This window comes from Meriones unguiculatus, chromosome 16, assembly GCF_030254825.1.
Source record: "Meriones unguiculatus strain TT.TT164.6M chromosome 16, Bangor_MerUng_6.1, whole genome shotgun sequence".
Taxonomy (NCBI): domain Eukaryota; kingdom Metazoa; phylum Chordata; class Mammalia; order Rodentia; family Muridae; genus Meriones; species Meriones unguiculatus.
The window spans coordinates 30,206,099-30,225,246 of NC_083363.1; the positions used below are offsets into that span (position 1 = coordinate 30,206,099).

The 19,148-nt window shown below is 47.5% G+C and overlaps 2 protein-coding genes across 8 annotated transcripts in view; both read left to right on the forward strand.

The window, feature by feature from the left end:
- Positions 1–18: 18 nt before the first annotated feature.
- On the forward strand, positions 19–12,233 carry Med20 (mediator complex subunit 20). Its single transcript, XM_021639963.2, has 4 exons — positions 19–158; positions 2,853–3,007; positions 9,054–9,307; positions 10,781–12,233. The coding sequence occupies exons 1-4, from the start codon at positions 145–147 to the stop codon at positions 10,994–10,996; spliced, it is 639 nt and encodes a 212-aa protein (XP_021495638.1). The 5' UTR covers positions 19–144; the 3' UTR covers positions 10,997–12,233.
- The window catches only part of Usp49 (ubiquitin specific peptidase 49), a 77,563-nt gene continuing 61,286 nt past the window's right edge, over positions 2,872–19,148 (forward strand). For 2 of the 7 annotated variants that reach the window (XM_060369582.1, XM_021639992.2), the window contains exon 1: positions 17,256–18,311. The gene's annotated coding sequence lies outside the window, so the exon portion shown is untranslated. Of the gene's footprint in view, positions 3,008–16,845; positions 16,981–17,253; positions 18,312–19,148 lie in introns of those variants that run through there. The other 5 variants (XM_060369578.1, XM_060369580.1, XM_060369583.1 and 2 more) reach the window with 5 other exon arrangements.

The following is a 19,148-nucleotide window of genomic DNA, read 5'->3' on the forward strand; positions in this document are numbered from 1 at the left end:
CGGTGGGCGTGCCGCGTTGGCGCGCAGTATTTACGTGTTTCCGGAGCCCGATCTACGGCGCTGGGTTGGGTGGCTACCGCTCCCGTAGGCGTCCAGAGTGTCTGAGTTCGAGTGTTTGGCTTTGCCCCTTTCTGACCCTGCGCCATGGGAGTGACTTGGTAGGACTTGAGGGGCTTCTGCGGGGCGGAGCTTCGGTCGTGAAGGCACCTGTGAGCCTGTAGTGTCCCGGGAGGGGGATGTTGACCGAGGTTCTCGGTTCCGCGAGGGCTGACCAACGTGTCCTTGGGTTGTGTGGATCGGGGGACAGCGTGTGGGGCTTCTTCCTTCCATGACGCACCCCTTTGCAAGCGAGCACTTCGTTTTTCCAAGAACCCGCCGGGAGGTGTTGTACCTTCTTTTTCTTGGTGGCATTTCCTGTCCGTGGGGCCGTAGTACTGTGGAAATAGGTGGGAAATAGGATTTCTGGACTAAGAGTTTATTCGTAGACAGGGACAAAAAAAGATTGCGTGGAGAAAGTGACTTTTATATTTTGCTTGCAAGTTATAGCAGCCGGACTTTGTATTGGCCACTTTAAGATATTGGGTCTAGTGACAGAGGGAAGGAAAAGGAGGCACTGGGAGTTTGGAGTTCGGGGTTCCAGGCACATTAACCATTCAGGAGCCACTTCCTACACGTTTGAGCCAGTTTTGATCGACTTTTACCTCAGGCATGTTTTAGGTCTCACCTGCAAAAGAGTGGTAGGTCAGGTCTGGCCACTGCTTTTCTGAGCATTTATTCAGGCTTTTTAGCGACTTACCCACAGTTGACACAGGTGACTCTCAGCCTTCATTACTGTAAAGAGTGCCTGTCAGTGATGAAAGTAGAAAGTTCACAGCAAGGACACTGAGCCCTAGAATTCCACCATCCCGTTGTGGGATGTGTAGCCCAGGCTGGTATGTAACTTACAACCACCTGCCCCTGCCTCCTGGGATTATAGGAGTGTTTCATCAATGCCTGCCCGCCCTGGGTTCTGTCAGTGTCGGTTTAGGGGCTGGAACAGTTTTTAGTAACAGTAGGGCTCTCCCTTAATAGACTTATCTAATTGATTGATCATAAAGTAACATAAAAAGCTTTGACTTTTCCATACAGTTAAACACCATCAATTTTATTTTTTCTTAACTTGTTCGGGAAATAGGGCTCAGCCAAGTGCACTTCTGTAATTCCAGCACATGAGAGACCACGCAGCAGAAGGATCGCTAAAAGTGTGAGGTCAGCTTGGGCTAATGCAGTGACTTGCAGATCAGCATTGGATGTGGTGTGAGGCCCCTGTCTCCAACAAGCAAACCATCTCTTTAAAAATATTTTAGCAGATTGTCGCCTTGACAGGAGTGGTGGTGCAGCACCCAGGAAGCAGAGGCAGGCAGATTTCTGAGTTCAAGGCCAGCCTTGAATTTGGTGTACAGATCGGATGCCAGGACAGCCTTGAGCTTGGTCTATAGGTCAAGTTCCAGGACAGTCAGGGCTACACAGAGAACCCCTATTCCCCAAAAAACAAATAAAACAAAATGTTATAAATATCAGGTCACCACATGCCTAAAGGCAACCTAGAAGAGTGGTTAGGGAGCCGAGGAGCCAGGCTGCCTGCTTTGAATCTTGGCTGTAGTGTTCGTTAACTGTATGACCTTCTGCAGACTGTTTAGCTTTTGCAGTTCTGTTTCCTCATTTTCAGTAAGCTGGGGCCATTGGAAGATTTGGTCAATCTATCTGAAGGCTCATGCCTTTGGCCCCAGCAGAGGCCAGAGGCAGGCAAAGTTCTGTGAATTCAAGACCAACCTGGTCTACATAGTGAGGTTCAGGACAGCAAAGCTACATAGTGAGACCTTGTCTCAAAGAAAACAAAACAAATCTGAAGGCCTACAGATGTTGCCTCCAGAGCCTCACAGAGCCCATGCTTGACAATAATTACCTACCGCTACATGGGGAAACCACAGCGAAAGGTGGAGACCTGGAAAATAATTGAAGTTCTTGCAAGGAGCATTGCTTCTCTTTTTCAAGGCTTATGCACCTGAGGCCTGCTTTCTCTCTGTTCTTAGTGCTGTGGTTGGGGGGGACACCTGTCAGCAATCTTCAGAACGTTACCCACCAGCCTCCTGCGGCACAAAATTGACAGCAGCACTTATGGTTGGTTTATTTTGGCTCACTGAGCCAAAGAACATCACATCAGAGAAGGCATGGTGACAGGATTTTGAGGTGGCTGGTTAGATTATGTCCATCGTCAGGAAAGGGTGTGTGTGGCCTGCCCAGCTGTTTTATCCACATCTCAATTAATTAAATGTAGAATCTCACAGACATGATCAGGAGTTTGTTTAAGAAATAGGTCTCAGCCAACTGTACCCCTGTAATTCCAGCACTTGGAATGCTGAGGCAGGATTGCTAAAATGGTGGGCTCAGCTTGGGCTAACGTGGTGAACTCCAGATCAGCTTCGGTTGCTCTTTGAGACCTTGTCACCAACAAATAACAGGGATTATTAGTAATCAGTATCCCTTGGCAGCATATACTGTCAATCACAGGAACTGTGTGATTCAGTGAGAGTCATCACTTAAAAGTCATCACACATACCTTTCTTGGGGAATGCTGCTGTGGTAGAAAGCTATCACCCCAGTGTGAGATACTTGAGAGCTGCGCTCTGTCTGTTTGAGGAGCTCTTGGGGACTGTGGGCCTCTTCCTTTCTCGGGTTGAAGGGGTGGGAATCAGAGTTAGTATTGTCTAAAGTAACTCCTCGCCTTGTTGATCTGTTTGTTGTTGGGGACTGAGCGTCTTAGCTAGAGCATGTGTCTCTGGACACTGCTGATGTGGTGCTCTGTTTTTCAGTGTGTCCCAGATGCCTGTGGCTGAGGGCAAGAGTGTCCAGCAGACGGTGGAGCTCCTCACCAGAAAATTGGAAATGCTTGGGGCCGAGAAACAAGGAACGTTTTGTGTGGACTGCGAGACTTACCACACAGCTGCCTCCACGCTGGGCAGCCAAGGTCAGTAGGTGGCTGGGAGGAGATGGTTAGAGCCTAGCTCGGAGTTCACACATTTATGTTCATTGACATCTATTTGCTTTTTTGCTACAGTAATAGTCTTGAACGAGGCAGAATGTGTTTATGAATTCATTCATTCTTGGTCCATCTTAGGCTATGGTGGTCAGTTTACAGTTTGAACCTACTTATTTAAATATTTGTTTTTATTTTTAATTGTGTGTGTGTGCATATACCATTTGTATATGCTTGTTTCCTATGTGTGGGTATATGCAAATGAGTGCAGGTGCCTGTGGAAGTTAGAGGAGTCACATCCTTGGGAGCTAGAGTTAGAGTAGTTACGAGCTACCTGATATGGGTGCGCTAACCTGGGCTACAGAGTGAGAACCTTTCTTGGGAAACAAATTGTCCAAAATAACTGGAAGCACTTTTCGAGACAGGGTTTCTCTGTGTAGCTATGGTTGTCCTGGAACTCACTCTATAGAGTAGGCTGGCCTTGAACTTAAAAAGGTTTGCCTGTCTTTGCCTCCTGAGTACTGGGTACTGGGATTAAAGCCATGTGCTACCGCTGCCCCACTTTGGGAATGCTTTCTTCACTGAAGAATAGCATTGGAGCTGAAGAGATGGCTTAGCAGTTGAGAGCACTGGCTGCTCTTACAGAGAACCCCGGCTTGATTTCCAGCACCCACATGGCAGCTCACAGCCATCTGTGACTCCAGTCCTAGGGAATCCAATGCCCACTGCCCTCTGTGGACACCTGGTATGCAAGTGGTGTACGAACATGCATGAACACAAAATACTTACACACATAAAAATAAAATATTAAAAAGCAATATCCCAAGAGCTGAGTTTGTAGCTCAGTGATAGAGCGCTTGCAGAGTATGTGCAAGTCCCTGGGTTTCGGCAGTCCCCCTTCCTAGTCACACAAAGTCAGTTGATTTTTAAAAATTTCAAGGCAGTGAAGCTTGATGTAGCATGAATCAGGTATGCAATTACACTGTGTAGCCCTGAGAACAGAATAAGATCAGCTTTGAGTGACGCTGAGGGCTGATGTGTTTTAAACTGGATGTTAAAAAGAGATGAATTTATGAACTGGCAGCGCGGAAGAGATGGGACCTGGAGGGTCAGTGTAGAGCCTGCTAAGATCAGCAGGTGGCAGCAGAGAGGCCAGTGCTGTGCAGGGGAGGCACTGAAATGTTCCCCCACTTCTGCCAGCTTTCTATTAATTACACTTTTTTTGTAGATTTATGTATGTATGAAGAATGTGCCATGCTCTATATGCATGCATACCTGCATGCCAGAAGAGGTTACCAGGTCATATTATAGACAGTTGTGAGCCGCCATGTGGGTGCTGTGAATTGAACTCCGGATGTTTGGAAGAGCAGCCAGTGCCCTTAACTGCTGAGCCATCTCTCCAGCTCCCATTACTATACTTTTTAAAAAAGGATTTGTTTATATATATATGTTTTTATTTGTTTATTTATTTATTTTTAGATATTTTATTTATTATGTATACATTGTTCTATCTGCATGTACGCCTTCAAGCCAGAAGAAGACATCAGATCTTATAGATGGTTGTGAGCCACCATGTGGTTGCTGGGAATTAAACTCAGGACCTCTGGAAGGGCAACCAGTGCTCTTAACCTCTGAGCCATCTCTCCAGCCCTATTTATTTATTTTTTTGAGACAAAGTCTCACTATGTAGCTCTAGCTGTCCTGGAACTCACTATGTAGACCTCAAATGGCCTTGAACTCTCAGAGATCTGCTCCCCCCACCCCCCAAGTGCTAGGATTAAAGGAGTGCACCACTACACCTGCCTTCATTTTACTTATTTTATTATTTATTCATCCACCCATCCATTTATTATTTATTTATTTATTCTAGGCAGGGTTTCACTGTGTAGCCTTGGCTGTCTTGGACTTACTTTGTAGACCAGGCTGGCGTTGAATTCACAGCACTCCTCCTGCTTCTGCCTCCCAGAGTGCTGGGATTACAGGCGTGTGCCACCCTGCCTGGCTTCTTTATTTATGTGTATAGATGCCTGTGGAGGCCAGGATACCTTGGAGCTGGAGTTACAGGTCTTGTGGGCCACAGAATGTGGATGGTAGGACCTGAACTCTAGTCTTCTGACAGAATAGTAAGTGATAAGAACCACTGAGGCACCTTTCCAGCCTCTTATTACACCCTTTCTTTTTGGGGGGGTTAGGGTGGGGATGTTTGTTGGTTTTCTGAGATAGGGTCTCTCTGTATAGCTCTGGCTGCCTTGGAACTCAGCCTGTAGACCACATTGGCCTCGAACTCAGATATCTGCCTGCCTCTGCCTCCCAAATGCTGGGATAAAAGGAGTGCATCACTTCCCGCCCTCTTATTATATGCACTCTTAACTCTGCTAGAATACCATCTTTCCTGCCCTGCAGGACAGAAGTACTTCTATAGCTTCCTTCAAGTCTTTATTTTCCTTTCATATTATGCTGGAGTCTTAGATTTCTGGTCTTTCAGGTAATGACCCTTTTAAAGGTTATTATGTATATAATGTTCTGTCTGCATGTACACCTGCACGCCAGAAGAGGGCACCAGGTCCCACTGTAGATGATTGTGAGCCACCATGTGGTTTCTGGGAATTGAACTCAGGACCTCTGGAAGAGCAGCCAGTGCTCTTAACCTCTGAGCCATCTCTCCAGCCCCATAAATTTTTATTTTGTGTTAATTAGGTTTTTTGAGGTAAGTTTTTATGTAGCTCAGGCTAGCTTTGAACTTGCTGCGTAGATGATGACGACCTTGAATTTCTGATCCTCCTTTCATCTCTAGTGCTAGGATTTTAGTATATACCCCACATTCCATTGATGTGGTGCTGGGAGTAGAACCCAGGTGTTCATATATGCTAGGCAAGGACTATCGTCACCAGACCTGTTATTTATTTTGTATTTATTTGTGTATGTACACATGTGTATGGTTGTGTTTGCAACCTCATGCATGTGAAGTTCATAGATTCCAGCTTTCTGGAGTCTCTGCTCCCCCTCCACCATGTGGATCCCAGGGATCAGGCTTAACAGCAGACACCTTTACCTGCTGAATCATCCGTTATTGTTTATGTGGGGGCATGTGCTTGAATGTGGGTGTAAGAGCTTGTGTGTGCCCACACCTATGAAGGCTAGGATATTGCATGTGGGGTCGTTTCTTCTATGGTTCTCTGCCTGATTGCCTTGTCTCTCACCGAACTGGAAACTTGCCATTTTGGATCTGACATGCCAGAGAATTCTCAGGATCCGCCTGTCTCTCTGCTCCCAACTGCTGGGACCATAGGCATGTGCAGCCTTCCAGGCTTTTTGCCTGGATGTTGGCGATTAGAACTTGGATCCTCCCTGAGCTGTCTTCCCAGCCCCCACTCCCATTTTGAAAAGTAGACTTGTGCATCATTTGTCTGTATTTTATTTCATGTGTGTATATGTGTATACAAGGAAGTATGGGTAAGAGGACTACTTTCTGTTACGTGGGTCCCAGAGATCCAACTGGTCATGCTTGGCAGTGAAAGCTTTAACCTATGATTTTGCTGGCCCTGTTTTTTTATATTTTCCTGGCAGGGTCTTATTGTATAGCCGAGGCTGGCCTCAAACTTGTGGTCGTTATACGGCCCAGGCCTCGTGAGTACTCATGAGCAGCCACATGATGCTCAGTATTTAGACTAGGTCTCCTCTGGAGTTCTCCTCCATCCCCAGCCTCAGCCTCCTCAGTGCTGGGATTACAGGCTCGAGCCACTTCTGTCATATGTGTGCGCTCCTGATTTCTTTTAAAAAGTGTTTTTTTTTGGGGGGGGGTGTTGCAGGTAGCACGATGTCATAGCACATAAAGGTGATTGGCACTGAGTTTTGATACTTGAGCTTTATCCGCAGAGTCCACTTGGTGGACAGAGAGAGCACACTTTCCAAGTGTTCCCTCTGAACCATACATGTGCCTCTGCCCCCAAAACACAAATAAATGTATATTTTTAAAAAGTCTTTAGGGGCTATGGAAATGGCCTAGTCAGTAAATGTCTTGCCTTGTAAGTATGAGAGTTTGAGCTTGGATCCTTAGAACCCACTTTAAAAATTGTGTGCAAGGCAAGCATGGCGGCACAAGCCTTTAATCCCAGCACTTGGGAGGCACAGGCAGGGGCTCTGAGTTCAAGGCCAGCCTAGTCTATAAAGTTCCAGAACAGACTTCCAGCTGGAGCTACATAGTGAGACCCTGTCCAAAAAAAAAAGAAAGAAGGGGGGGGGGGGAGTTAGGTGCAGCATCAAATGACTAATCTCAGACCTGAGAAGGGAGAGATGAGGATTTGTTGGCCAGACAGTTTTGCTGTAGGTTCAGTGAGAAACCTTGTGAAAAGTAAGTTGGTGCTGGTCATGGTGGTGCACACCTGTGATCCCAGCACTCAGGAGGCAGAGGCAGGCGGATCTCTGTGAATTTGAGGCCAGCCTGGTCTATAAGGTGGGTCCAGCCAAAGCTACACAGAGAAACCCTGTCACGGGAAAAAGAAAAAAAAGATGGTGGCCCCACACTCCTGCACATACAGATAGCACTAATTACATTCAGTGAGTTATTATGAAAAACTAGGAAGAACACGACGTTGGAAGGAGGATGTGTTGGAGGGGTGAAGAGGAGGCAGGGTTTGAAGATGGGTGGTTTTTAAAGGTATAGAAGGCATTTCAGATTGTGGTCATCTGTTCTCTCTTGTAGTGGATTAAGGGGAATTTTGGCTGCAGTATTTTGCCAAGTCCTTTGTAACCAAATATATCCATAGCTCTTCCTTCTTGGAGAAGGCTGTAGAAGAGCTGACAAGAGGGCTCAGAAGGTAAAGATACTTGAGGCCAAGTCTGATGACCTGAGTTTGATCCCTAGGACCCACAGGGTAAAAGGAGAGAACTGATTTCCTGGAGGTGGCCCTTTAAGCTCCATGTGAGTGCTATGATGTATGTATGTACATAAACATACAAATAAATGTCTGGAAAAAAGGTTTAGAGCACTTTGGAAGCAGAGGCACGTGGACACTGAATTTGAGACTAGACTATCCGGAGATACATAGTAAGACCCCCATCTTAAAAAAAAAAAAAATCTAGAAAACCAGTAGAATCAGTGAGTGGACTGGGGCTGTCAGTGGAGAATGCTAACTGAGCATGTGCAAGACTCTGGGATCATATCTACACCATAAAATAAGGGACAAGGAAACCAAGGCCAGCTTTGGTGGCATACTCTTATAAATCTAGAATTAGGAGTTGCAGTCACATTCCAGGCCTGCCTGGCTTATGTAGCAAGACCCTCTTTCAAAAAAGGAAACCAAATCTAACCAAATAAAACAACAGTACATAATGAGGAAACACTCATGTCTCAGAGACAGTTAGAGGGGCTAGAGGTAATGCTTCAGATCCTAGAGCCCAGGTTCTCTCACACTGTGCTTGCTTTCCTAGCTGTCTCAACTAAATATTTGCAAACGTTCGCTCTTACCTGCAGGAGGCGCTGCCAGCTTTTTAAGGCGTGGCCAAAAAAACTTACCTCAGCTTGACTGTGGCCTACTGTCCAAGCCTAATGTTCACAGGCTTCCTATTCCAAAGCCTCTGTAAGAGCATTTAGATTTCAAACGAGGCACTGGACAAGGTCCAGAGAGGCATGCCAGATGCTGTGACTTCTGTTTTATGTTTGAGGTTTTAGGGCTGGAGCTTAGGGCTAGGCCAGTACATAAAGTGAAGCACCACCACTGGCCCTTAGTTTTGTTTACACATAAGAAAGTCTCTGTATGGATTATTAATGGTCATGATAAAGTAGCCATTTATGAGCTCACCACACAACAGTTGTGAACACCTGAGAATCCCATGGTGCTCTTCAGGTATGTTTATTTAGCCTCTGTTGTCTGACTGACTTTTCAGTTATTCTGGAAGATGGTAGCATTTAAGGATCCTTTTCCTTTTCAGACTGCCAGGGTACCACACTGCCAGCTGGCCTTGTTTGGTACACCTGACCTACTCTGGGCTATGTTGACAAAAGTCCTGATCCCGAGTGGGCATTTGTCCCTTGCAGGCCAGGCTGGGAAGCTGATGTACGTGATGCATAACTCTGAGTACCCACTGAGCTGCTTTGCCCTCTTTGAGAATGGTCCTTGCCTTACTGCTGACACCAACTTCGATGTGCTCATGGTGAAGCTCAAGGGCTTCTTCCAGAGTGCCAAGGCCAGCAAGATTGAAACCCGGGGTACTCGCTACCAATATTGTGACTTCCTGGTGAAGGTTGGCACAGTTACAATGGGGCCCAGTGCCCGTGGCATCTCTGTGGAGGTAAGACCTTGGTGACAAGCAGGATATGTTATGGACTGCACAGTAAGGACTCTGGAAGTTTTTCCAACCCACCTTAGTTCAGATAGACTCTTCAGTGTCTCTCCTGCTTCTACAACAGGGATTCTTTGGTTGGTTGGCTGAATTTTGTGTGTGTGTGGGGGGGATCAGGGGTGAATTCATGCCTCATCCTTGAACTTACTGTGAGCCAAAGATGATAAACTGTGGTCTTGTCTTCTACCCCTAAGCACTGAGATTACAGGAGTGGGCCACTGCACCTAGCTTCTTCCTTATGCTATTTATTTATTTAAGAGACATGGTTTTACCTGCTGGGATTGTAGGAGTCAGCCTGCTTCTGTAAGGGTTTTTTTTTTTTTAGTTTTAGATTTTGCCTGCATGTATGTCTGTGTACCTCTGTGGAGAGGACAGAAGAGGGCACCCAATGCCCAGAATCGGAATCAAAGACTTTTTAAAGTTGTTAGTGCATGTGGGTGGTAGGAACCAACCCCAGGTCCTAAGAGTAGCACGTGATTGTAACTTTTGAACCATCTCTCCAACACCTCTCTCAGGCTCCTCTAGCTTTTCTTTAGCCATTCAGTCTGTAGCTCGGCACTGAAGTGGGCTCACTTTTGGCATCTGCCAGCTTGCGTGGGATATGAGAATGTGTGTTTGAGAGGCCTTCATCTAGTTGTTCTTTTAGTCAGAACACCTATTTATCGTGAATGTAGGTGTGCATGTGCCGGCACATGTGTGAGAGGATTGCAGTCAGTTCTCTCTTCTACCATGTGGTCCTGGGGATTGAACTCAGGCTTCCAGGCTTGGTGGTGAGCATCTTTACTGGCTGATAGCCCTTCATCTTTGAACCTAAATATGGAGGTATTGAAAGTGGCATGTGGGAATATGGTGTTAGACAGCTTTAGAGTGAAAGTCCACAGCCTACTATGTGTCCAGCATTAACTGAGCTTTAAAGAGCAATAAAACAAGATAGAAGCTTGCAGGGCTTATCTTCTGAAAATATATCATTTAGTAAGCAAGCAAAGCTGAAACACAAATTTTTCTGTAGTTCTTTTAGAAGCACCTTGAACAGCATTTGGCTGAGGGGTTCAGGCTGTTGAGTCTTGCTGACTGTGGTGGCGGCACGCCTCTAGAGCAGTGTACAGAATTAGGAGTTCCAGTGCCGGGAGTGCTGGTGCATGCCTACTGTCTCAGCACTTGGGAGTCTGAGGCAGAGGACTGAGTTTCAGGCCAGCTTGAGCTGCAGTTAGATCCTGTCATAAAGTAAAAACCAGAAGAAAGAGTCTGGGGGGCATCCCAGGTAGAGAAAAGGACCCTAGTGGCAGTTTCTTTTCAGGAACCGCCAAGGCCAGCGTTCTCTAGTCTTTTCAATTTGTGACTTTGAATAGTAGCAGTGGCAGGAGGGTAAAGAAGCAAGCCGCATCCTTGTCCTTACCCTTGCTGTCTGTTCTTCTGTCTCAGGTGGAGTATGGCCCTTGTGTGGTGGCTAGTGACTGCTGGAGCCTCCTGCTTGAGTTCCTACAGAGTTTTCTAGGTAACCACACGCCAGGGGCCCCCACAGTATTTGGGAACAGACACGATGCTGTCTATGGGCCAGCAGATACTATGATACAGTACATGGAACTCTTCAACAAGATCCGAAAACAACAGCAAGTGCCAGTGGCTGGGATCCGTTAGTGACTGGCCCGCCTGCAAAGCTGTCACCAGGGTATTTGCCTAGGAGGAGCAGGTGCTGTACTCAGGGTCCTAGGCCTCTGGCCCAGCTGGTTGCCAGCTGTAGCTTGTGTTCTGGGGCTTTGGGTTCCCCTCCTGACCCCATCACAGCTGTTTTTTACTTCATGCCTTAACTGGATTTGGCTTGTCCTCAAGAATGATAATTGTGAAGAATGGAGACGTTTGGAACTTTCCTGCTGTAGGGTAAAAGGTAGGACAGGGTTGTCCCCTTCTGCACTGGAGTTGTTTGTGTCCCCAGGTCCTGAGGATTTGGTATAGGCCACAGTGGACCCCTTCTGTGTGTACCTGTGCTGTGTGGAGCACCCCTTTTGCTTAAGGATGTAACTAGCCTCTGCTAGAGAAGAGATTGTGGCGGGACTGGATTGCTGTTGCTTTCATCCTTTGAACTCTGTGAACTCCCTTTCTGTTTTGAATTACATGAACCAAGGTGTTGTATTATGCAGGCCAAGCTGTTGTAGCAGAACCAAAAGCACAGGGCTCTTACTACACATTTTATTTTCCTTTTCCCTAGTAGTTCAGAGGTAATCCGTTCCCCAGAGCAGAGTGAACCCTACAAGGTTAACAGGAGCTGGGTTTCTTATGCTTTTACTGTTCAGTCACCCTAGAATGTTTTCCTTACCACAGAGCAAAGCATGCTCATCAGCTCTCCGTCCACAGTCTGCTGAGGAAAGAGATAGAGGTGCTTTCCAGGGTTGCTTAAATCACTGTGGACGTTTTCCTGATACCACTGTTTATTCAGGGTTTTCTGTGCTGTATTTCACAAGCTGTCTTGTCTTACTTGAGTCTTGAAGTTATTCATGGACATCATTGCTTACCTACCTCACACCTGCTACAGAAACATGTAACCAGGCTAACCTTTGAGGTACACATAGGCAGGCTTGGAAAACTGTTAATATACAAATTGTAGGATGTCAGCAAGGATTCTGTCCTCAGAGGACAGCTAAGCACTGCAGCTGAACATGCAGCGTGTGTTTCTGCAGCAGCTGTGAGGCACTGGTCATGCCTGCCTCCTCCCAGCTTTGGCTGCCAGGAAAGCTCATCATACCTTCCTGGCTGTTCATCTGTTATCCACATTGTTCACTGTTACTTCCCCTTGCTTTTGTTGTTACTCATTATTTTATTTTTGCTCTTTAAAAATTGAGGTGTTTTAGATACCCAAATAAAATTTACCAATATTCTACTTCTGGCTTCTGTTCTGCCTGTGGTCCTGCTGCAGTTTGTTCACTGTGTGCTTTCTACTGGTTGCCTTGAGTCTTTTGTGGAAGAGACACTGTGAGGACAAAGTTTTGATCTGTGTGCCTGAAAACAGATGTGAAATGTGCTAACTCTGGACGCCCGGCTCCTACAGAAGAGGGCCAGTTACTAAACAATAAAGAGAAGCATAAACAAGCTAACATCCTGTTAGTTATAGTTGCCTTGCTTGCACATTCCCAGTGTTGTTGGTTTTTGGAGTGTGTGTGTGTGTTGGAGGGGTTGATGTGTGCTGAGTATGCAGTGCCCTTGGAGGCCAGAAGAGGGCATCAGGTCCTCTGGATGTGGTTCACAGGCAGATTTGGGTATTGGGAACTGAATTGGGTCCTCTGCAAGAACAGTGAGTGCTCTTTAACTCCTGGGCAATCTGTTCAGTCCCTTCAGTTCAGTTCTTTTCCATTTGAGCTCACATTTGACTGGCTTTAAGTCTGGTGACATGAGATCAAACTTGAAGAATGGTCACTTGGGTACTTTGCTTCATCCTTGTCAGCTAATGGAAATACAGCACCGAAAGAAGCTTGCTAAGCAAAACACCTCCTAACGGAGCAGGTGATGGCTCTGCTGGCAGAGGCAGCAGACCTGAACTGTGACTGGTGAGAAGGCCAGTGTGTCGTCTGGCTTTCATGTGCACGTGTGGACGGGGCTTCTTAGAATGCTGTGGGTCACAGTTGTCATTACATAACTTTGTGAAGTTTCAAGTTAAATGAAAGTTGGGGTTATTTGTATAAATTTAAGGGGAAGGGGGATGCTTATCAGCATTTTATAAATACTAGGACCTGGGGCCCTGATTCATTCAGGCTGACTGGCTAGCAAGCATTAGGAATCTACACATGTATGCCTTTACACTTACCTTTTTATGTGGGTTCTAGGGATTGAACTCTGGTTCTCATGTGTCAGGCAAGCATTTCACTGAGTCACTCGGTTTTAAGGCAAAGAGTCTTAATTTTCTTGCATTCTAATTTCATTTCCCAGCATACCCATCCCAGGGCCTATCACACAGCACAGGTTAACTTTAAATTGTGTGTGCATGCATATGTGAGTTTTGTTTTATACAAGAGGAGCTGGAGTTACAGGCAGTTGGGAGCCACCTGATGTGGTGCTGGGAACTGGGTTCCTCTAGAAGAGAAGTACACAGTTTAACCACTGAGCCATCTCTTCACCTCCATAGAGGCTAACTTTTAAGGCGAATATAAATTCTGTTGAACTGTTTTTGGAGTCCGTTAAAAAAAGAATTTAGCCCAGCCCATTTTTAATCCAGCACTCAGGAAAGCAGAGACAGGATCTCCTGAGTTTGAGTCTAGGGTCTACATAGTGAACTCCAGGACAACCAAGGGCTACAACAGTCTAAAAAAACAAAACAAGACAAAAAAAAAAAAAAAAAAAAAAAGAGAGAATCTGAGAATCTAAGGCAGATAAAGGAAAACACTTACCACTCAAGCCAAATGATCTGAGTTCATTCAGTCCAAGTAAGGTGGCCAAAGAACCAAGCATTTCCACTTTCACAGAGCTGGCATGCCATGTGAGCACTTCCCCCTTACATGCACACACAGTGACTTTCAAAGGGGAGCACACTTAAGTAGCCTAGGCTGTCCTGGAGCTGGAGTTAACACTTGGACTCTTGTTGTGTAGGAAAGGCAAGGCTAGGGTAGTAACAGGTGTGCTGCGACCAGGTGAAGGGATGAGGATGCTGCTTTAGGAGACAACTGACTGGCAGCTGGATGTGGTACTGGGCTTAACCTGGTCAGATGTGCTCTTTGGGTTGTATCTGTAGAGTGGGAATAATGCCTGCTTTCTGCATAGCAGAGTTGTAGAGTTGAAAGGGAAGTACATATAACGTGCTTTGTAAACACCGATGCTGTCTCTGGCTTTTTTTTTTTTTTTGTCTGCATGTATTTGTGTGCACCACATGCATGCCTGGTGCCCACAGGGTCCAGAAGAGGCCATCAGAACCCTTGAGACTGGAATTGCATATGGTTGCAAGCACCCATGTTTTTTTGTTTGTTTTTCTTTTTGTTTCTCTGTGTAGTCCTGGCTGACCTCGAACTCAGAGAGCTGCCTGCCTCTGCCTCCCAAGTGCTGGGATTAAAGGGGTGTGCCACCACTGCCTGATTTAACTGATGACTGGACTGTTTAAGATGGGAATTTAGGCATTAAGGCATATGACTAACATCAGCTAGACATGTGGCCCAGTCCTTTAATCCCAGTGCTCAAGATGTATCTTTGTGAGTTTGAGGTGAGCCTTGCACACATGGCTAGTTCCAGGCCAGCCAGAGGTACACAGTAAGACCATGTCTTAAAAAGAAAAACACTGTTACAACAAATAATTTTCGTGGGACTCTTCACAGTTGTCATTCTCTAATACAAAACATTCTTTGTATCAAGTGAATTCCACCCTGCTACTAAGCAATGACTCCATAACTTGCCATCTTTTCTCTCCCTCTCTCTGTCTGCTTTTGTGAGGCAGGGAAAGATCGCCTGGAGTTGGAGAACTGGGGTATATCGTGGGTTCTAAATGAGCCTGGGCTACAGATTGGTCTTTGGTGTCAAAAACAACAGCAAAAACATTTCTCATAGTCCACAGATGATCTCTACAACTGTGTTCATTTACCTGGTTGCAAAAAATATGCCTGTATATACTTAGGAGGCTGAAGCAGGGGGATCATTGTGGATTGGAGGTCAGGTCTAGAGTGCATAACCATCTGGGCTACAAGGAATCAAGCCCAGGTTGTCAGGCTTGGTGTTAAGTGCTTCCTCCTTGCCAGCGTCACCCCTGCCCCCCTTAAATGACATTATGGTGTTTGTACTGGAGGTCAGGACAACGTGCAGAACCTGCGCTCTTCTACCATGTGCGCCCAGCAGAAGCTGGAAAGCCAGGCTTAGCAGTATGGGTCTTTACCTACTGCACCATCCGCAAATGACATTCCAACAACAAAGGCCAATTGCTTTCAGTATCATGCTACAACTAGTTTCTTTTTTTAGATTGACATATTTATACATTACTCTGCCTGCATGTACACCTGCACAACAGAAGAGGGCGCCAGATCTCACTATAGATGGTTGTGAGCCACCATGTAGATGCTGGGAATTGAACTCAGGACCTGAGAGAGAACAGCCAGTGTTCTTAACCTTTGCGCCATCTCTCCGCCATATTTCACACCTAGTTTGGGTTTCAGAGAATCTCTGAAAGCTGCTTGAGGTCCTTTGCACTCCCCAGGTGGCAGACTTCAAACACCAAAGATTAGTGTGTTCACAGTGGTGGGACTGTGTTCCTCCTGGCTGTTCTAAGCATGCAGCTTCCTCAAACTGTAGGTGGCTTTCGGGTCTCAGAAAAGCACCTTGTTGGGGAACACTGGTAAGATACTGTCCTCTCCAAGAAAGCTGTTAGTAACTGGGAAAGGGGGAAAACGGCTTTTTACGTTTTTATTATTACATTCACTTAATGGAAGGAGTTACAACTAAACTGTGGCTCTAACTAGTGATCTCAAGCCCTGAGAGCTCTTGAGCTACGTGGCAGGATTCTCTCCACCATGGGACTAGACCAGGGCCTCTTCCTATGCCGCATTCGAGACTGGCTCTTCCTGAACGCACACTGCAGTCTAAAGTATAAAAACTCACTGCCATCCTTCTGCCTCTGCCACCTGACTGCTTTGAGTACCACATGCGACTTTTTTAACCTTTGCCCTTTTTGTTTCCTTCATACTTGCAGACATAGAGCCTTGAATCACTGTAGCATATAATACACATTTATTTCTTTTTGTTTTTCTTAAAACAAAACCAAAAAATGTCTTTACCCGCCGTTGGGTGTTGTGAAAGTTTCTGTCTTGTTGGAGGGACCCTCCCCCCAAGGTCTGTCAGGACAGAGTGCCCAGGAAGCTTGCCTACCTTGCAAGGGAGTCTTTCTGTTTCAGAATGGACTTCCTCCCTGTCGGAAACCCTAGGGCCACTGCCACCTGGGTCTGATTTATTTCCCAGTGCCCATTTGGGGGGATGATCCTTTTCCTCTCCGGTCCAAGAGGACTGCCCTGAAACAGCTGAATCCCGCCTGGGTCATCGAGTGGGAAAAGTCCACACGTCTGAGCTTGTCTGGGCGCTAAGAGTAACTTGCAAACGCTGCCTCGGGAAATCCCATGTTTGCTGGCTGCCGCTACACCGTCGAGAAAACAACAAAACTGAAAAACACGCGGGAGTGGAAACGGCCTCTTTGGAGCGATGAGACATATTAAAGGTAAGCCGCAGGGCACGCGGAGCTTGTGCAGCATTTCCTTACAGATCGTGGACGCGAGGATGGAAAGAAGGGGGAGGGGGTCGGAGGAGTGCCTGGCCCTTTAAGGAGAAGGGCTAGACACTAGACTCTGTACCTTTAAGAGTCTTTGTCTGGAAACCTTCTTCTGTACCCTCCTGTGCCTCAACCAAACTTTGCCGGTGACTCTCCCGCGCCTCTCCGCGTCTCTGCCTCTCACGCCGGCTCGCCAACGCCGCTGACCCGAAACTTGGTGCCGGCGGCGCGAACCCGCGAAAAGGGCGCGGGGGCCTGGGGTCGCGGCCGAGAGGTGCACCGTTGGCGCAATGCGGGCCCGGAGGCGGGGCCCTGGCAGGCGGGCCAATGGGCGGCGGGGGGCGTGGTCCGTCCGCTCGTCTCGCGCCCTGGTGACAGCTCGCGCGTGCTGATGATGGCGGTAAATAGGGGGGGGGCGAGGAGGGGGTGGAGGGCCGGCGGAGCGGCCGAGGGGGCGGCCCGGGGGGCGTGGGGGTCCGCGGGGCCTGGGAGCCCGCGCAGACATGCGGAGGCGGGGACACGCGGCCCCGGCGTGCCGGCCCTCCCCCTTTAAAGGAGAGGAAAAAATTCCCTCTCCCACCGGGTGAGGGGCGACAAAGACGGCGCGCGCCTAGCGGGCGGGAGGAGCGGCGGCAGGGGGCGGGGCCGCGACGCCGGCGGGCCCGGGACGCCCGGGGCGGGGACGGCGGGCGGCCACCGCGAAGGCGCGAGCCCCGAGCCCCGGTGCGCGGGCGCTGCGTTTTGGCGGGGTGGGCGACGTCTGGGTTCTGAGGTGAAAGCCTTGAGGGGAGAGAGAGGAAGGCAGGCTGGGGGAGGCGGGGGTTGCTGAGTGTGAGATGAGGAGGATTAGGAGAAAGGGTTAGAAGCCGGGGAGAGGAGTGAGAAAGAAACCCAGGCTAGCCCCGGGATGAGGTTAGGAAGCCCGGGGCTGGGGAGAGGGATCCGGGGTCAGGGCTAGGAGCAAGGGTCCGGAAGGCGCAAGGCTTGGCAGGTGGGTGGTGTTGGGGTGAGGGCTGTACCAGGGGCAGAAGAGTTGTGAGTGGAAGACAAGGAAGGAGCAGCGCCGGGGTAGTAGTTGGGAGTAGAGAGAGTGATTAAGAGCCAGACGTGACAAGGGTGTGAACTAGTGCCGAGCTAGGGATGAGCTGAAAGGCTGGGATCCGCTGGGGTGGGATCGACAAGGTGTGGGGCAGTAGCTGGTGATGGATGTAAATTCTGCAAAGTGAGGGAGACAGGAGACCTGGATCACAACCAGGTGGAGTCAGAAATTTGAGCGTTAGTGGAAGGGTTAAAGGAAACCAAGCTGAGAGCTGGGCGTTAATAGGACAGTTTTTTGGGGAAAAAGAAAAAGCTGAAAGGACGCTGGAAGAAGCAGGGTTTAAGGAGTAAGGGGGATCTGGGACAGGGAAACGGGGGAATTGTTTATTGAAGAGGTTCAGCAAGGTAAAGATAGCGGAATGAAAAGACTGGATGAAAAGCAGTCTGAGGTGAGCAAGGAAGAGATGGGCCCTGGGATGTAACGGATGGAGTGGGATATAAGGGAGGAAAAACGAGATTAAGGAAGCTAGGAGAGACCTAATGGGTGTAGAATTAGGGTGGGCTGCACAGGAGTGGGAACCGAATGTGCGCTTTGCCTGAATGTGCCCCAGAAGGACTGTAAGGGGCAGGGCACAAATGTTGTAATGAAGACTCCAGTGTAGGGGCCTTTGGTGCAGAAGATAAGGAATCCTGGTGAGTGAAGGGGGACCTAGAAACAAGGCAAAACCTGAGAAGTAGGGGCCCAGGTCGGGGTGCAGCCTAGGAGTTCTTTGTTAAGAGAAATGTGTATTGAATTTGTAAGTTCTTTTGTCCCTAATAGTAGGAAATTCCAGAAACCTTTTCTCTTTTTAAGGAGTCTTGAATCCAGTCATTGCTTGAAAATCCACTTTCACGTCCACTTTGAAAAGATGAGACCCATTTTTACTTGATTTTGTTCTTGTGTGATAGAAAAATTGGCAGCTTTGGGTGCTAAAAACCTTTTGATTTCACTGATGTGCTAAAGGGTAAATGAGTTGTGTTTATTTCCAGTGTGCTGGTGTGATCTGATAGTTTGGGTGGTTGGTGGAGCAGGGTTATACCTGACAAATGCTGGGCAGGGTGTCTGATTGACAGCATTTTCTCTTTCATTGAAGAGTGTTCTATTGGGGAAGAAAGATAGCACTTTTTTTGTTTTCATTAATCACCCATATATCTGCTTAATTGTTTTCATCAACTGAAGAATATGGAGAAATCATTTCAGAGAGAGGTGAATAACCAAGCAGGGAAGTTTACTGAGGGGGAAATTGAAGTCAGGGTTCTGAGGGCATTGAGTTCCTAAACTGCTTTCAGCTTTGTGTGGGACATTTTTTCATGGCGTAGCTGCTTGCTCCCCAGTTTTGCAGACTGCAATAAAGAAAGGTAGAGTGGAGAGTTGTGCACAGTTCAGAGCGCTGAACTCATCTTTTCAATTACAGAATGCATTTTTGAGTACCTTTTGTGAAAAAAATCTGTTAAGATTGCAGTCCCTTTGCCTGTTGTATTTTATGATTG